Source organism: Ursus maritimus, unplaced genomic scaffold (genome assembly GCF_017311325.1).
Source record: "Ursus maritimus isolate PB19 unplaced genomic scaffold, ASM1731132v1 scaffold_1, whole genome shotgun sequence".
NCBI classification, from domain to species: Eukaryota; Metazoa; Chordata; class Mammalia; order Carnivora; family Ursidae; genus Ursus; species Ursus maritimus.
In genome coordinates, this window is record NW_024423343.1 from 18,036,281 (window position 1) to 18,052,603 (window position 16,323).

The 16,323-nt window shown below is 59.7% G+C and overlaps 1 protein-coding gene across 2 annotated transcripts in view; it reads right to left on the reverse strand.

The window, feature by feature from the left end:
* The window catches only part of SPEG (striated muscle enriched protein kinase), a 57,191-nt gene that overhangs the window by 10,034 nt on the left and 30,834 nt on the right, over positions 1–16,323 (reverse strand). Inside the window, exons 12-30 of one of the 2 annotated variants that reach the window (XM_040640113.1) lie at positions 16,124–16,313; positions 15,796–16,019; positions 13,263–13,382; positions 12,907–13,011; positions 12,096–12,302; positions 11,556–11,679; positions 11,264–11,439; positions 8,653–8,765; positions 8,044–8,212; positions 7,672–7,768; positions 7,345–7,545; positions 6,004–6,061; positions 5,448–5,525; positions 5,163–5,341; positions 4,636–4,662; positions 3,801–3,953; positions 3,575–3,617; positions 2,469–2,537; positions 201–2,199 (exon numbers count right to left, since the gene is read on the reverse strand). In XM_040640113.1, the coding sequence (XP_040496047.1) occupies positions 201–2,199; positions 2,469–2,537; positions 3,575–3,617; positions 3,801–3,953; positions 4,636–4,662; positions 5,163–5,341; positions 5,448–5,525; positions 6,004–6,061; positions 7,345–7,545; positions 7,672–7,768; positions 8,044–8,212; positions 8,653–8,765; positions 11,264–11,439; positions 11,556–11,679; positions 12,096–12,302; positions 12,907–13,011; positions 13,263–13,382; positions 15,796–16,019; positions 16,124–16,313 (4,332 nt within the window). The remainder of the gene's footprint in view (positions 1–200; positions 2,200–2,468; positions 2,538–3,574; positions 3,618–3,800; positions 3,954–4,635; positions 4,663–5,162; positions 5,342–5,447; positions 5,526–6,003; positions 6,062–7,344; positions 7,546–7,671; positions 7,769–8,043; positions 8,213–8,652; positions 8,766–11,263; positions 11,440–11,555; positions 11,680–12,095; positions 12,303–12,906; positions 13,012–13,262; positions 13,383–15,795; positions 16,020–16,123; positions 16,314–16,323) is intronic. The other variant, XM_040640106.1, reaches the window with a different exon arrangement.

Below are 16,323 nucleotides of genomic sequence, written 5' to 3' on the forward strand. Positions count from 1 at the left end.
CCCCCCCCCCCCCCCGGGTCCCTCAGCCTCCCTGCACCCAAGCCCTGCCAAGTCCATCCTCAGGGCCTCCAGCTCCTTCACCCAAAGCCTCTCTCCAACGCCCCCACGCTGTTCCGCACTGCGCACCTGTCACCCAGCTCCACACCCTTACCCCAGCCAGAGACACACATTCACCTGACACACTCGGCCGGGTCCCTCACCTGAGGAGCCGGACGTGGCGCTGGCCTCGGAGCCCAGGGACTCTGCAGAAGGAGCGCTGGCGCCGGCTTGGGCAGCCAGCTGGTTGTGCGGGACGCCGAGGCGCCGCAGGCTCTCGCCCTCCGACGTGGCCCTGCGCAGCCGTCCGAACAGCGGCGTGCTGCGGCCCGACGGGCCCCCCGAGTCCTCGCTGCTACCGCTGCGCTGCAACCGGCTGGACAGCCGCTCCAGCGTGGAGCTCAGCCTCCTGCGCACCGCCAGCACCGGGGAGCCCCGCGCCGAGCTGCCGCCCTCCGAGCTCTCCCCGTCCCCGCCGCGGGCCTCCCAGGCCGGGTGGCGCTGCGCCGGCGGGGTGCGCCGCAGACGCTGGGACAGTGACAGCGAGAGGCGGCGCACGAGGCCCGGCTCCCCGACCGCCCTGAGGTCCTGCACGGAGCGGGAGCGCTCGGGCCGCCGGACCAGCTCCAAGGGCGTTCCCGCTGGGCTGGGCCGGTACATGCCATCCTCCTCCTGGGCCCCGCGGAATGGGCCGCGCTCCTCTGAGCGCGAGCGGCTCAGTAGTCGCAGTCCCCGCGACAGGGGCGACTCACGGCTGCGCTTGAACTTGGCCTCAAACACCGCCTCGGACTCCAGGTTCTCAATGCTGCTGCTGAGACTGCTACCTGGCCTGCGGGGCACTGCGGGGACCCGAGGTTTCTCGGCTGGCACAGGGTGCGCCCCTGCTGTAGGCACGCGCTTCTCAGAGGCTCCTGGAGGTGGGGAGGCCACCCTGGCGAACACAGCCGGGTGGGGTCTGGGCTCGGATGGAGGTGCCCCCGGGCCCTGCAGGGGCCCTTGCATGTGGCCTGACAGCTGGAGCGACTGTATGATCTGGGCATAGGGTGTGAGGGGGGGCGCTGGGGTTTGTGGAGCCACAGGGGGCTGTGTAGGCTTGGGGGCCGGGATTGGCTCTAGGGTGGACTTCGGGGACTTTGGGGCCTTCTCTTGGGCAGGCTGGGGTGCCAAGGGCTGTGGGGCATCACTGGGTGTGGTAGCAGGAGGTTTCAGAGACTTAGGGACACTGGATTTGGGGGCACTGGGTTTGGAGGCACTGGGCCTCGCAGGGCTGGGTGGCTGGGCTTCGCTGAGTGCAGACAAGGAGGGAGACTCCTGCAGCCTGCGGGCCCCAAGCCTGGCCACAGGGATCTCGAGGGGTGCCCCAGCACGGCGGTGCCGGCCCCGGGGCTCCGCCTCACCCTGCGAGAAGCTGCTGCTCTTCTGTAGGCCCCGAGTCTCAGGTGGGGGCTGGTGGCGAGGTGCCGCCTCGCTGGAGGCAGCCCGCGCCAGCCGCGGATCCCGGGCACGGCCCCCCAGGCTCTCTAACAGGGGGCCCCTGAGGCCACTGACCTTACCATCCTCAGGGCCTCCCCGCAACAGCCGCTGGCGCAGGGCCTGCAGCCTCTGGGCATACTCGCCCTCACCCAGGCCCCCCCGGGTCAGGCGGGTGGCCCCCGGGCTGGGGCTTCGGCGCTGCGGCAGCTCTACAGAGGCTGCCTTGTGCAGGCCCCGGCCCGGCTCCCTCGGCCCGGCCCGGGGCAGGGCACTCTCGGCAGAGCTGCCCCTCCGGAGCTCTTTCCGCTGGGGGCTGGACCCAGCTTGGGGCTCCTGGCCTGGGGAGGGGAGGGCCTGAGGGCTGGGGGCCTCCTGGTCCTGAGAGGGGGCCCTTCCCTGCTCCTGCCAGTCCATGGGGGTGGCAGCCCCAGCCTCTGAGGTCCCCAGGGCCTCATCTTCAGTGGGAATGTCGGTGAGGGACACCCGGGAGCCTGAGAACTCGGGCTGCAGTGGTCGGGGCACTGAGGGCAGCTCCTCCAGCTCTTCCTCTTCTGAGTCCGAGGAGGATGAGAGCCCCCCACTGGGGGGCGGTCTTCGGGGTACGGCTACCCACACCCGCTCTGGGGGTGCCCGCAGCAGCTCAGGGATGGGGCGCAGCACCAGGTGGCACTTGTAGCTGATCTGGGAGCGCTGGGGACAGGGTACTGGAGTCAGATCTGGGAGGGACCCCTGGGGCTGGACTGACCCACGCCAGCCCACCGCAGCCCCCGCGGAGGAGAGACCTAGGGCAGGCAGAGGGCCGGGGAACAGGAGCGAAGCTGGGGGCTGAGAGAGTAAAAAGTGGGTGAAGACAGGTGAGCAGAAAGTGAGGGCACGTGATACTAGGACGGCAGGGTCAGAGAGAAAAACTGCAGAGTGAGATGGTGGCAGGCACAGAGGCAGGGCCCGGGCAAACTCACCTGCCACCTCCTCCGGGAAAGGAACAGCTTTAGGTGATCCGTGCTCACCTCTGCGCCCTTTGCCTGTGTCTGCAAACCCAGGAAAGAGGGCCTGAGGAAAGGTCCTCTGTCAACCTACACCCTCAAAGTTCGGCAATGGAGAGAGAAAGTCCGCAGGCGGGGACAGTGGACTGAGCAGCACTGAGTCTGGGCTCCTGGTGGTCCCCTCCCCGTTAGATCTGTCACAACTCCCACAGCCAACGTGCCTGTGTATGGACAAAACCCCTGAACCTAAGAAGAGAGGCAGAACATCAGTGGCTCGTGTGGGCTTTGGGGCCTGCACCAGGGCTCGAGGCCCCGTCCTGGTACCTTGGCTGCCCTCAGGAGCCTGCGCTTAGGCCCCTGGCTTGGGCTCTGCTTTCCAGCTCACCATCTGTCCCCATGGAGAGCCAGCGTCCCAGACATCTGGAGCTTTGGTGGGCCAGACCAACACAGATGCTTCCCTCAGTCACCCACCCAGACTGTCCTTTTCAGAGCTCATCTATGATCTGAGAGTCCAGGCTCATATTCCAAAGGACAGATACCAGAATGACCTCAACCTTCAGTTGACCCAGCACAATACTCAATGGATGGTTTATTCACTCACTCTTTCTGGGTCATTTGCTGAACCTCACCCCTCTGCCTGGCATTGTCCCCTGCACTGCTGGGTTCTGAAGATGAATGAGTGAGAGTTCTGGCCTCACGGAGCTCAAAACCAAGAGGCCAAGCCAGCCAGGCCACCCACCAACCACAGTGCGGGACAGAGGTGGACGCACAGGAGTGAGGAGGACCAGGGCTGGTCTCGAGAGGCAGGGAAAAGGCTGATGAAGATCCCCTCAGGATGGGGGGGGCACCCAGACTTGTGCCTTGGAGTCCATGATACCCCAGCTTGAGCCTCAGTTTCCTTATCAGCAAAATAGGAATAATAATGTCTTCCTTCATGCAGCTATTGTGAGGCTAATGGATCATGTGTATGTAAACTGCCTATCATGACTACTGCACACAGTAGGCACTCAATAAATGGAGCTGTTAATAATGTTCCCTCTCCTCCCACCTCTTGTACCACTACCTTGCAAGACTAGACTCACTTTGAACCAAGGATGTTCTAGGGTCTCCTCTGCGGTAGGCCTCCTGTAAAGGAATGAGGATTAAGAAGGGATAGATCATTCATTCAGTGAGCCAGCCAATAAATGGGAACACAGAGCCTGCAAGGAGCTGGGAGACTGAGCGTCTAAGGGCAGAGGCTGGGGCAGGAGTGGGGGCTGGCATGAGGGGACTCTGCCGGTAGGGGGCTCCTGGGGGCCCTGTACTCACAGCCGGTCCCGCACCAGCACTTTGATGAGGAAGCCCCGGGCCTCCCTGCTCAGGCTCAGAAATGTGGTCTCCTCGAAAGCCACGTTGTAGTTTTGAATGTTCATCAATGTCGTCCGATCGTTCTCCCCAACAAACGGGGAGATTCCCGTCAGACTGTGGAGGAAGAGGGGGCTGGCATGAGAGGTGGACAGGGCCCTGGGGCTGAGGCAGAGACTGCTGAGGGATGCCAGTGGCTGGGGACAGGTGGAGGCCCCGGGGCTCTGGGGAAGGCAGAGGCAGGGTGAATCTGAGGGTAGTCTTCCAGACTCTTGCCTGTCCTGCCCGCCCCCACCCCCCAATAGGTGAGGAGGCAGTACTGCCTTGAGAACTGGGCGCCCAGCTCCCTGCCCTGGGCCCATGTTTTAGAGGACCCATTTTGTCCCTCCTGTCATGGCCAGTCCCTGAGGTGAGGAGTCTGTGCCTACGGGATATGCCACCCTGAGCCTGAGCCTCCCCCTTCTAGCGCCTGTTCTGAACACTCAGGGCCTCACAGTCCCCTGCCTAGACGGCACTAAGCCTGTACTGGCCTGTCTCTGTCCAGCCTCCCAAGCAGGCTGCCAGCGTGCCCACCCCTTACGGACCAGCATGGTGGTAGAGAGAGCTTAGACCCACAGGCTAAGGCATCCCCATTCATGCATGAGGCCCCTTGCAGTGCAGGAAGGGGCAGGGGTGTGGAAGACAAGGGGTGGGCTGCAGGCCCCAAACTGCTCTCCTGTCCCAGGCGCTGCAAATGTTAGGGGTCGGGCTGCTAGGAGATCATTGGAAACTGGGGTCCTGAGTGCAGAGGGGTCCTTACCAGAGGAAGGCAACAACGCCCACAGGCCTGTGAGGAAAGGAGAGTAACAGATGGGTCAGTGGACAGCCCACCCCCCACCAGAAGACAGCAGTTTTCTGCTACCGCTAACATAGTGAGGAGTGGCCTCACTGGGACAGATGGGCGCAAGGATGCCTCCTCCAGGGAGGACTGTCAACCAAGAGGTCCCAAGGTCCCTGGTGGAGTCAAGGGCCATGGCAAGGCCAGCCCAGGAAGCCCAGAGGAGTCTGGGAACCAAGGTGCCTACAGAGGAGAAGGCCCCATACCAAGGGGAGATGAGGAGCCAAGGAACCAAGGCTGGGCAGGGCTAAGGCCTTGAGTGATTGGGTCAGTTCTGATGAGGGGCAGGTCGTAACATGGGCAAGAGATCCCTGAGCTCTGCCACCAACCTACTGCCAGAGAAGGAAGCTGGGCTTGGTGACGCTCCTCTCTGCCAGTGACCAAGCCCCCCCTCCCCCACGGCACTGAGGGAAGCCGTCCCGGTCCGCCCAGCAGCCCAGCATTATTACCAGACATCGGTGACTCCAGACACAGGGCTCTGATTGACAATCTCGGGGGCCACGAACTCAGGTGTGCCATATTGGCAGTACTGGGGCTCTCCCGGAGTCAGCTCCTGGGCATTCCCAAAGTCACAGATCCTCACCTGCTCTTCACCCTCTGCACCATCCCATACCATCAGGTTCTCAGGCTGCAGAGCACAAGGGAAAGCATGGGAGCTGGGTGAAGGGGGAGGATGCCCTGGTGCCTGCCTCCCACAGGGGCTACCTGCTCCCCACTCCCCACCCGCACCTCACCTTGACATCCAAGTGTAGCACACGGTTCTGGTGCAGGTAGTATATTCCCTCTAGCACTTGCTGCATGTAGGCCCGGATCTGTGAAAATGGGAGGCCCAAAGTCCATGGGGAAAAGATGGGGTATTATGCCTCTTGCTGTGGGAAGAGGTTAGGCCGTGCCTGAGAAGTAGACTTCAGATGGCTGGTGGAGGCGGTTGAAACATAGATTGGGGGTTTCTGAGGTCTAGAGCCTCCAAGTACAGCTACACAGGTTGTGCACACAATTATAGGAGGGAACCATTTACATTATAATAAATAGAACTGCGTACACAATTTATACAGCCCTATGTGGCAGGACAGCAGTGAGACTTTTCGAGTCTAGGTGGGGCTCCTTCCGAGACAAATGTCTGGGGAATGTTTATGTGAAGAGACTGGGAAACCACAGAGGTAGGGGCCACCACTCCCTCTGGCCTATTCATGGCCCAGACGGCAGGCCCAGGACCCACCCCTCCGTTCTCAGAGCTCAGGTGGGTAAACACCAGTGCCCAACCTGACCCCTACCACCCACTGCCCTCACCTCAGACTCACACACGGTGGGTTTCCTGGCCATTCGCTCCAGCAGCTCCTCTGTGCATCTGTGCCCCGGATCAAGGAGAAGAGTGACCAGTGCCAACTTCTGGGCCCTCCCTGGGCAGTGCCCTCCACCCCTAGAGCTCAAGTCAGATCCCAGCTCTGCAGCCTTCTCTTTCCCCTTAAAGCACATCTAATACCAGTTCGCAGTTGTGTCTCCGCCCTACCCCTGTCATCTGGGTGCACAGATGGGACCACCCTGCGTGACCTCTCATTTGCTGTAGGATCTCAGGCAAGTCACCCAACCTCTCTGAGCCTAGGTTCCCTCAGGTGTAAAATGGGGATGACATCTCCTCTCCACCACCCTGTGAGGTATTTAAAAAGATCAAGTTAGAGCAGAATTTTGTACACCACGGATGGAACATCCTGCCTCTACTTGAGAATGACCCGGAAGCCCATGACAGGTAACAGCGGGGCATTTTGCTGAGGTGTGGGTTCTGACAGTGCAGACTGGGAGGCGGGTATGAAGGACGTGGTCCCCCTGCTAACAGGAGGAACGAGCTGACCACCCAGCACTCTGAGCGCAGTGCGCCTCTGTTTAACCAGAGCTCTCATAAAAGGATAAAATCCATTCTCTACGAAAACAGCCTCCCCGACACAGCTAGTGCTGACGCTCACCTGAAACGGGTCACTTCGAGTGTTTGGGTATACCGGACCGCATTTCGTGCACACGCCTTTTGTTAGCCGTGTGGCCGTGGGTCAGTTACGTAGCCTCTCTAGACTCAGTTTCATCATTTGTAAAACGGGGATAAAAAAGGGGCACCTGGGTGACTCAGGCGCTTGAGCGTCGGACTCTTGGTTTCGGCTCAGGTCATGATCTCGGGGTCGTGGGATCGAACCCCGCGTCGGGGTTTGCACTCAGCACAGAGTCTGCTTGGGAGTCTCTCCCTCTCCCTATGCCCCTCCCCACTGTCTCCCTAAAATAAATTTAAAAATCTGAAAAAAAGCTGGGGATACAAAGATTCCATGAGCTAGGCATACACGAGGATTAAGCAGGTTAATAGTTGTCGAACTCTCGGAGGCTGCCAGGCACGCACGAGTGCTATGTAACTTTAAGCTAAGAAAAGGTGGTGGAGGGAGCGGTGCTAAAAACTGTTGGTTTTTGCAGAAGTCCCCAGACTCTACTCTGTAAAGTACTCACCAAAGGCCTTCGGAACTCCCAATCGTCAATGGCAACATTTCACAAAAGGGGGTCGGCACCTCCTGTCAATGGGACTACTTTGTAAAGTATAAAACACGTTGCTAATTGGCCACCTGTCCCCTACCCACTCAGCCTATCCCAGGATACAGCTCGGTGACAATGACCAGTCCCCGACGCCTCTCAAAGGCCTCATGGAAATAGAGGACGCAGTCATGCTGGAGCCGGGCCAGCAGCCGGGCCTCCCGCCACGCTGATGTCTTTGGCTTGGCCTGGCTGGGGATGAACTTGGCCGCAAACTCCAGGCCGGAGCTTCGCTCCACCACGCGCCGCAGGTAGGAGAAAGCACCCCTGGGTGACGACACAGGGAGGGGAGGGGCTCAGTCACTGTCGTAGCCCCAGCACTCCACGGCCTCTGAACCTCAGACCCAGGCCCCCTTGGGCTCCTCGGCACCGCACCCCCTCCTAGCCCCACACCTGCCAATCTCTTGATGGATGTCGTAGAAGTCGCTGAGTCTCCTTCCTCGCTGTTCCTCTGCTTCCCTGGCCCCCTCTACCTCCATGGCTGTCTGAGCTGGAGAAGAGAGGCCTGGTGTTAGGTGGGGAGGGCAACAGAGGAATGAGGGCAACTGTGGATGACATCTCCGCCCAACAGAGATGACAGGCAGGGCAGAGGGAGGAGACAAAAGAAGAGCAAGAATGTTGGGGTCCCGAGGCGGGGACCCAGGGATGGAAGATAGGGGTGGTTTGGGAGCGAAGGGGCTGGTGAGTGGCTCCTGGCCCGGGGGGCTCACGTCACCTTCCCAGGGAATGAGCGCTTTGCCCTTCTCCCCTTGCACGCGAGCACACCTGAACGCACAGCCAGCTCAGCTTTGCAGGAGACTTCGCCAGCCAAGTTCCGAGCAGTGCAGGTATAGACACCTCCATCCTGGGTCCCCGTGCTGAGCACTACCAGGGAGCACTCGTTCTCTTCATACACGAAGGTCACATGGCTACTCTCGGTCAGCAGCACCTCATCCTGCAGAGGGGGCTGTCACCTCCAGCCCAGGCCTGGCTGTACCACTACCTGGGACCCACCTTTATCTCCACGTTGGAGACCCAGTCTCATCCCTATGTCAGGGCCAGGAACCCTTCCACCCCAGGGCCCAGTATTATCTCTGTCCTTGCTCCCTTCAGCACCCAAAATCAGCTCCACTTTTATCTCCCACTAATAGTCCTGTACCCCCCCAATTCGTCCTCTGGTCCCTGAAACACCCACCAGGGTCACACAGAATCCTGGGTTCCGCTCTCTTCTCCTAGCCACACCTCTGACACTTCTGTTCTTCTCTGTCCAGGCTCCCCTCCTCCCGAGGTGGCCAAGACTCTTCCTGTGCAGAAATCCCTCCTCCCTGACCTCCAGCTCCCAGCCAGCCCCATGCTAGGAACCCCCTCCCCCCGAGGTCTTTGTCACCCTCTGACCTTGTACCACATGATGTCTGGCAGTGGTTTCCCCTCAACCACCACGGCGAAGCGAGCGGTTTCCCCAGCCCCCACCTCCACGTCCTCCATGATGGACTCAAATCGAGGGGCCTCTGAAACACACAGGGGTGGGGGTGGGGAAGAAAGGGTGGCAACACTGGTGTCACGAGGTCCTACCTTCTCAAGTCCCTCTCCAAGCCCTCCCTCAGCAACTGGCTCGGGCAGAACACTGGACACCCCCCCACACACACCTCCCAGAGCCCCAGCACCGCACCCCCTGACGCTCTCACACTTGGCCCCTGGGAACACCAGAGTGCCTAGCCTGGACCAAGGGCTCTCCCCGTATATCCACACGAGATGTTCTCCAAATCTCAGAAAACCTAAGCCACGGGTGCAGCCTTGCTCTGTTGGACCCTCAGTGTTCATTTGCCAGCTTTGAAACTAGGAGATTTACACACACAAAAGAAATCTGGATTTCCTGCCTCCCTGGAAAAACCGAGACTGGCCTCCTTGAGCCTCTTCCTTCACTGCATTAATGGGCTGGTGCAGAGTGGCTCAATGCTGCCCCCTGTGGGTGACCGCCCTTCCACACAGCCCTACCTCTGGCTTTACCGTCCTGGGCCCTGCAGGCAGCTCAGGCTGTGACCCTGAATTAAATTCACGGATGCCATTGCCTCTATCTTGATGTTTTCTCTCTGAATCTTATTTATATGTTTAAGAGGTCTTTTACCACCAGGAGATGGCAAGACGAACATACGGGTACCGATTCTCAGCTTAGCTCTCCCACATGTGACTGTGATTTCATTCTCTAAGCATATCATGCGGTCATGTTCTTTCCTGGCAAAGTGGCTTCTAATTCTCAGGATGGAATTAAATGCATATTCCAACGTGCTCTGCGGAGGAACCTGTGACTTCTCAGTGCCCCGCCTCCTGAGCATGTTTGAGGACCTCCGCTTTAAGAGGAGTAGGAGAGGGGCGCCTGGGTGGTTAAGCGTCTGCCTTCGGCTCAGGGCGTGATCCCGGCGTTCTGGGATCGAGCCCCGCACCAGGCTCCTCCTCTAGGAGCCTGCTTCTTCCTCTCCCACTCCCCCTGCTTGTGTTCCCGAGTAGGAGAGAGCAGGCCCGGAGTGATAAGCAGGGGTGCTGGGCAGGGACCGCCACCTATCACTGGCGCCCAACCTGATTTTACACAGGTAAAAGGGGGTAAAGAAGACACTACCGTGGGGCAGATATAAGGGAAAGAGGCCATTCCACTTGCCCTGCCTGGGGGCTGGGGCGGGGGTGGGTAGCGTGGCTGGAGCATATGTAGATCCAAGCCCCGGACTGTTCTAGTCCTGGCCAGCTGGGACATCATCGCTCTCTCTCAGTCACTGATCCAGCCAGGCTGGGCTACAGGGCTCTCGGGGGCCAGGGCCTCCCCAAACCCTAGGGCTCTTCCTGTATCTGGGAAGAGAAAGGAGTCCTGCAGATGGTACGCTCAAGGAGCAAAGTGGCAGGCTGAGTGGGAGGTGCAGGGGGGTGTGGGTGGGGGTGAAGCTGGGCCAGGGAGGAGACAGGGACCCAGACGATCGGTGCCACCCCCCTCCCTGAATCTCCATCAGGGTCAGCAGGGCTCCCCCATCTCTCCCTCGCACACCCTCCTGCCACTTCCCTTTTGCTTTAAAGATCCCTTTCCACCCCTCTAGGAATCTGGTTTCTAGTCTAGAGGTGGTGCAGGACTGTTCTGTGAAGGTGAAAGAACTGGAAGGTTTCAAGGGAACTTGAACAATTTTTTAAAAGCACCAGCAAACGTACATTTATCCGCCATATGATTGCCTGCGCTCACTAAAATGTCACTTTCTTTGCATTTGGTTGGAATTGTATCCACTCAGCAGGTAACACTGTTTAGCTCACGCTGATCTGAAGTTCTGAGTGGCAGTTACATATGTCTAGCGTTAATTAACAAACCAGAAAACAAGACAATTACTACTTAATGCATGCCACCGGTTGAGAGACTGCATCTTTAAAGGAAAAAGTATACAAAGGGTCCTCACCGCCAAGGTTGGGACGCTGTTCCAAAAGGGCTTGTCGCAAAAGGGCATGCAGGGTCCCCAGAGCTGGGGGTCTGCAGATCAGCTGTGCTCGCTTGGGCTCTTTTCTTTTTGAAATTGACTTGGGCTCCTCACGCTTGTTATATTTGAGGTCCTACATCCTGTTGTGTTTAACACAGGATGCTAAGAGCCCCTCTGGCTCTGCAGTCGGGCATGTATCCAGGCTTGAATCCCAGCTCCTGTACTTTTGAGGTTGTGGGACCCTGGGCCTATGACTTAGCATACTCTCTGAGCCTCAGTTTCCCCATCTGTAAAAGGAGGATAATAACCAACCGCATCTCGCTGGGTTCATGTAAATATTCTGTGAAGTGATACATGGAAGGTCCTTCGCGCTAAGCCTGGCACATAGTAGGTATGCTCAATAAATACCTTATTAGTACTATCTGTTACTTCCACTAGCACCGGTATTATTATAGCTATTCAGTGGACAGGCCTGACAGGGGGTGTGTGCACCTGGGGGCGTGAGGCGAGGGCCGTGGGCCTCAGAGGCGGGGGAGGGGAGAAGACCCGCTATCACCCACCTGCCAGTTCCAGTGTCACTGAGCAGGCCTGCGTGCCGTGGCGGTTCCGGGCAGTGCAGGTGAGGGGCCCCACGTCTCGGCGGCTCACCCGGCAGATCCGAAGACAGTACTGGTTGTCATCTGGCTGGCTCAGCTCATACACCCCTGCCCGCGCCTCTAGGAGGGCCCCTCGGCAGCTAAGAGACACACGACAGGGAGGTCGCCCAGGATCCAGCCACAGGAGGGTCAGGCCAGGATGGCCAGAGTGGGACAGCCACATGTGGGGAGTGAGGCGTGCCAGGCGGGGCCCCACCTCCTCCAGACGACCTGGGCCTCCACATGGTTGAAGGTGACCGTGACGCTGGTGGGCTGTCCCTCCACCACATACACCACGTCCGGCTTGTCCAACACGGTGGGGGCCTCCTCCAGGGGCGGGCCTGGCCGGAGGAGAGCACAGGCTGATGCTGGGCTCCACCCCAGGTCCTTAGTACCCTCTATGCCTTTAACCCTCCCAACCACCACCCAAGCACCATTTTTACAGATGAGGAAGCAGAGGTTCAGAGAGGTTCAGCAGTTTGTCTAGGGCACACAGCCAGGAAGTGGCGGAGCTGGGACTATGCCCTCACCCCTCGCCACACACAGCTTATCTGATCGCAGAGCCTCAGCCTCATCCACTACTGTGCATGCTGCTGTCAGGAGAAAGAAGCGCTTGGACTGGCTGAGGTCGCCCCCAGCCACGCTGTTCCCACCAGAGCAGGAACCAGACCAGCCCTTGAGCCTCCACCACCAACACCCAGCTCCCTGGCCCCGTAGCCTCCAGCCCACCTCATCCCATAGGAGTACCCAGACTCACCGTGCTCCAGGAGCTGTGCAGGCTCGGAGGGGGGCGAGGGCTTGCTGCTGCTCTTGACTGTGGTGCTGAGGACCCGGAAGATGTGCTGGACCCCCTTACGCAGCCCTGTGGCTGCCCACCCAGGCTCCCGCAAGCCCGTGGCCAGCACTGTCCACTGGTCGGAGCCCAGAACCTGGTGCTGCACGGTGTAGGTCAGGGCGTCTGGGTCTGGTGGGGAAGCAGCTGCTGGAGGTGGGCATTGCTGGGACAGCCCCCCACCCAACCCCCCAACCAGCTGGCTCAGGACCTGAAACTCATTAGTCTGCTCTGAGGACCTGCCTCAGTTTCTCCTGTGGCTTCTGCATGCCCCCCCACCTGCTCTTTCCAACCACTGGCCTGGCCAGCCAGGCTCAGAGCCAACAAGATGCCAGGCATGGGGTCCAGCTACACACACAGACGGAGGGAGCTTAACCCATATCCCAGTTCCTTGCTACTACCTGAGGTGGGGAAACTGAGGCACAGAGCAGGGACAAGTCATGCACAGGGAAGGGGAGGGCATTCCCAGGATCATGACCCAAGCACCCAGTCTCCCTGAGAAAGGGAATGTGGTGGCCCCTTTGTGGCCTCTCCTGACACGCAGCCATGGCTTTATCCACCTTGGAGAGGGGACCGGCCACACGGCTCCTGGCCACGTTCCCAGCACTTCACCCACTCCTACCCTCCACCGGTATGCTTCGCTGGGCTGTGCCCGCGAGCCTGGCTCCCTCGGTGCCCCTGCCTGAGCCTGCCCACGTTCCATCCTCACCCCACAGCCCTGAGGGGCCTGACCCACCAATGGCCATGTCCAGACTCCTGGGAGGGTTCCACGCGAGTGTGACCATCCTGCCGGTCACAGCCACCACCTGCGGGGCGCCATCTGGGGGGCCTGGAACCACATCTGAAAGCCACAGGTTGGAGGTTTGCCGTGTCCCTCAGGGCCCAATGGCTCCTCAGGATCCTCAAGCCTCAGGACAGTGGGCTGGGGGCTGGGGGCTGGGGGCACAGCCACAGGGCTGGGGGCAAAGCCGGATGGCTCCCCAGGGTCCGAGCGGAAGGGAGCTGGTGTGGAGGCCCCTCCCTCACCCAGGGCCCTGTGGAGGGCCGGAGGCCAGGCTGGGGGTGCAGCGGACTGGGAGGGGCCTGCCTCACCTGTGACATAGAGGTGGGCATAGCACGCAGCCTTGCCCAGCTTGTTGGCAATGACACTCTTGTAGACGCCAGCATGCTGAGGTCCCACAGCAGGGAACACCAGGCGATGGACATCCCTGTCTGGGGGGTGGGGGGAGACAATGACACTGGGCCTGAGCCAGAAGGATACTCTGAGGGGTGGGCCCATGCCCCCAGAGGCCTGGCCTTTTACCCCTACTGGCTGCAGGGAGCAGGCAAGGCGGCAAGAGTGGGGCAGAAGGCAAGAAGCATGTCCACGCCGCAGCAAAGCCCAAATCCGGGCTGCCAAGCTTATACCTGCAGGCCCGGCCCCTCTTGTCTGTCCCTCCAGCAAATTCTCATCTTGCCTCCACACTGATTCCCCCTCTGAGCTCTGATCCTGTTGACCGCCCCTCATCTCCGCACCTCTGGGGGTCCCACCTGGGTATCAAAGGGCTGACCGAGTTTTGTTCCTAAGGCCCCTCCCTCAGTCCCCTCTCTGTCCCCACGGCCACTGCTGGTCCCACCTGTAGCACAGCGCCCATGACCGCCTCCACCGGGCGGTCCACACTCCACCAAGGGCACCGCATGCTACCTCTTGACCTGGAAACCTTAAAGGCACCTCCTGCATGCGGGCTAGCATCCCAAGCCCTCAGCCCGAGGGCCCATCCAGCCACGTCTCCTGTCCTTCCTCCTGCTACTCCTCTAACCCCAACAAGCCAGAGGGTCCCTGAACAAGCCACAAGAGTTCCATCTCCGAGTTTTTCCTCACAAAATTCCTCCCTTCTGGAATCTTCCTCCCTTACCTAAGGCTTCCTTCTTCAAGACACAGTTCAAGTGAGTGCCAGCCTGGGAAGCTTCCTCTGCACCCCCTTTGTACCCCTGACTCTCTTCCCAGGACCTCCAGTGCCAGGCCCACACTGGGCGGGGTAGCCCTTCCTCTCTACTTGCACGTGCCATGGCTGCTTAAAGACAGAGCCGACATGTCTTGTCAGGCCCGGGCCCCGATGCCTTACACGTAGCCACTGCCAAGGATGTAATATTATAAATGATAATAAGAGTTGTCTGTTCTGTGCTCAGTTGACGCCAGCTACTTGACATGCTTTTTTTTTTTCCATCATCCTTTCAACAACCCTGCAAAATTATCCTCATTTTCCCAATGAGATCAGAGACATTAATGGACTTGTCCAAGGTGACACAGCTAATAAATGATGGAGCCATGCCTTAAACTTGCTTCCGTCTGATTCTGAACTTCCTTCTTGATGCTGTGATCCCTGAATGATAAGGAGGCCATCTCAGGCGGGGACGCGAAGGGGAAGAGGCCAGCCTATCCTCCTGCACGTCACAGCCATCCCCAAACACCCCTCCCTTCTCCGAGCGGTTATCTCCACATGGAACAGTCACCCATTCATTTATCTCCGCTGACACTATTTATAAAGGAAGAGAGACCAGAGGCTGCCACCGACCCCAGATACAGAGCAGAGCAGGGACGCCTGAGACAGACAGCCACCCAGGGCCTCAAGCAGAATGAGAGACAGGAAGCCTGTAGACTGAGCAGAGAGCCTGAGGAGGCAGCAGCAGCAGCCAGGGGAAGGGTCAGAGCCACAGAGGTGGCTCTGGAGAATGGGGTGTGAGCGTGGGGCCCTGGGGTGGGGGGCAGCCTGCTGAGGAAGTGGGTGCCAGGGTCAGAGGGTCTGTCCCTGCCTTTGGGCAAGTCCCTGTCCCTCTGCAAGTCTCCGTTTCCCCGTTTGCAAACAGGGATACGAGTACCTGGCATACAGGGCCTTGATGAGGACGCTGAGCCCAGGGCCTGGCGCTCAGAAAGTGCTTAAGAAAGGTGAGTTCTGTCACATTGCAGCTGTACGAGGAACCCATCACGAGACTCAGATTCCCTCGAGGATGGAACTGAGACGCTCTGGGAAAAATAGCCCCGGCGGAAAGCACAGGGTCCTGAACCCGTCCCTCTGTATTCCTCCCCTGGCTTCTTTCCTTTACTTGCTGTTGTTAATAACCCTGGCCAAGCGGCCTTTTGGAGCCAGACGCTGCCCATGCCGGCCTTTTCACCGAAATTTCTCCAGGAAGGCGTGAGCCGCACTGCTTTACGAACAAGCAACAATAGCAGTAATAATGAGATGATCATTTACTGACCACTAGCCATTCATCAGGCCCCACTTGAAGTACTTTGTATGTATTAACTGATTTAATTCTTATCATGAGCCTACTGCAGATGGGGAAACTGAGGCACCGACGGGTTCTGTAACCTTGCCCACAGTGCTGGCCAGCAGCAAGCAGTACCACCTGTTTAGTACATGCTAAGAGGGCCACCCGGGCCCGAGTGGCGACTCCACACGTGGGGCTGTGAAGCTCAAGGAAGGAGGCCCTGACCTCATAGCCCCTCTGTGCCCCCCTCCCGCAGGCGCCCTATCCCTGAGCAGGCTAGAAAAGGAAGGCTCAAGGGCGGGGAGAAGGTGAAGGCACTGCAAGCACAGAGGGTGCTGGAGGGGACACTCCCCAGGGTTCCTCCCTGGACACATACACTGTGTCATGCGCCGGTCGTCGCTGCTCTGGATGCGGTGGCCATTGTGGAACCAGCTGATGGTGGGGTAGGGCAGGCCGGTCACCTGGCACTCCAGCATGGCCTCCTTGGCCAGGCCCACCTCCAGGTCCTGCAGTGGCCGCAGGAAGTCGGGCATGGACAGCCGCTCCAGCTCACCCTGCTCCGGCTCCTCGGGGATAGATGGCATCTTCTCTAGCTTCGAGCTGGAAGAACGACATGGATGGCCAGAGGCCGGGAGCAGCGCCTCCCACCTCGGGGCCGGGGCACCACAGAGACAGCACCGGCCACCCCGGGAGCCCTGCCATACCTGGGGCCGGTGGCAGCCGTCCGAGGCTCCTCCACGTAGAGCTGGGCCGAGCACTGGGCCTGGCCATGGGTGTTGGCCGCGCTGACCTCATACAGCCCCTCATCCTCACTGCCCACGTGCGCGATCTGCAGAGAGTGCAGACCTCCTTCCTGCCGGAGCCGCAAGTTCTCGCTCTCCTCCACCTGGCGGCCTGGGAGAGG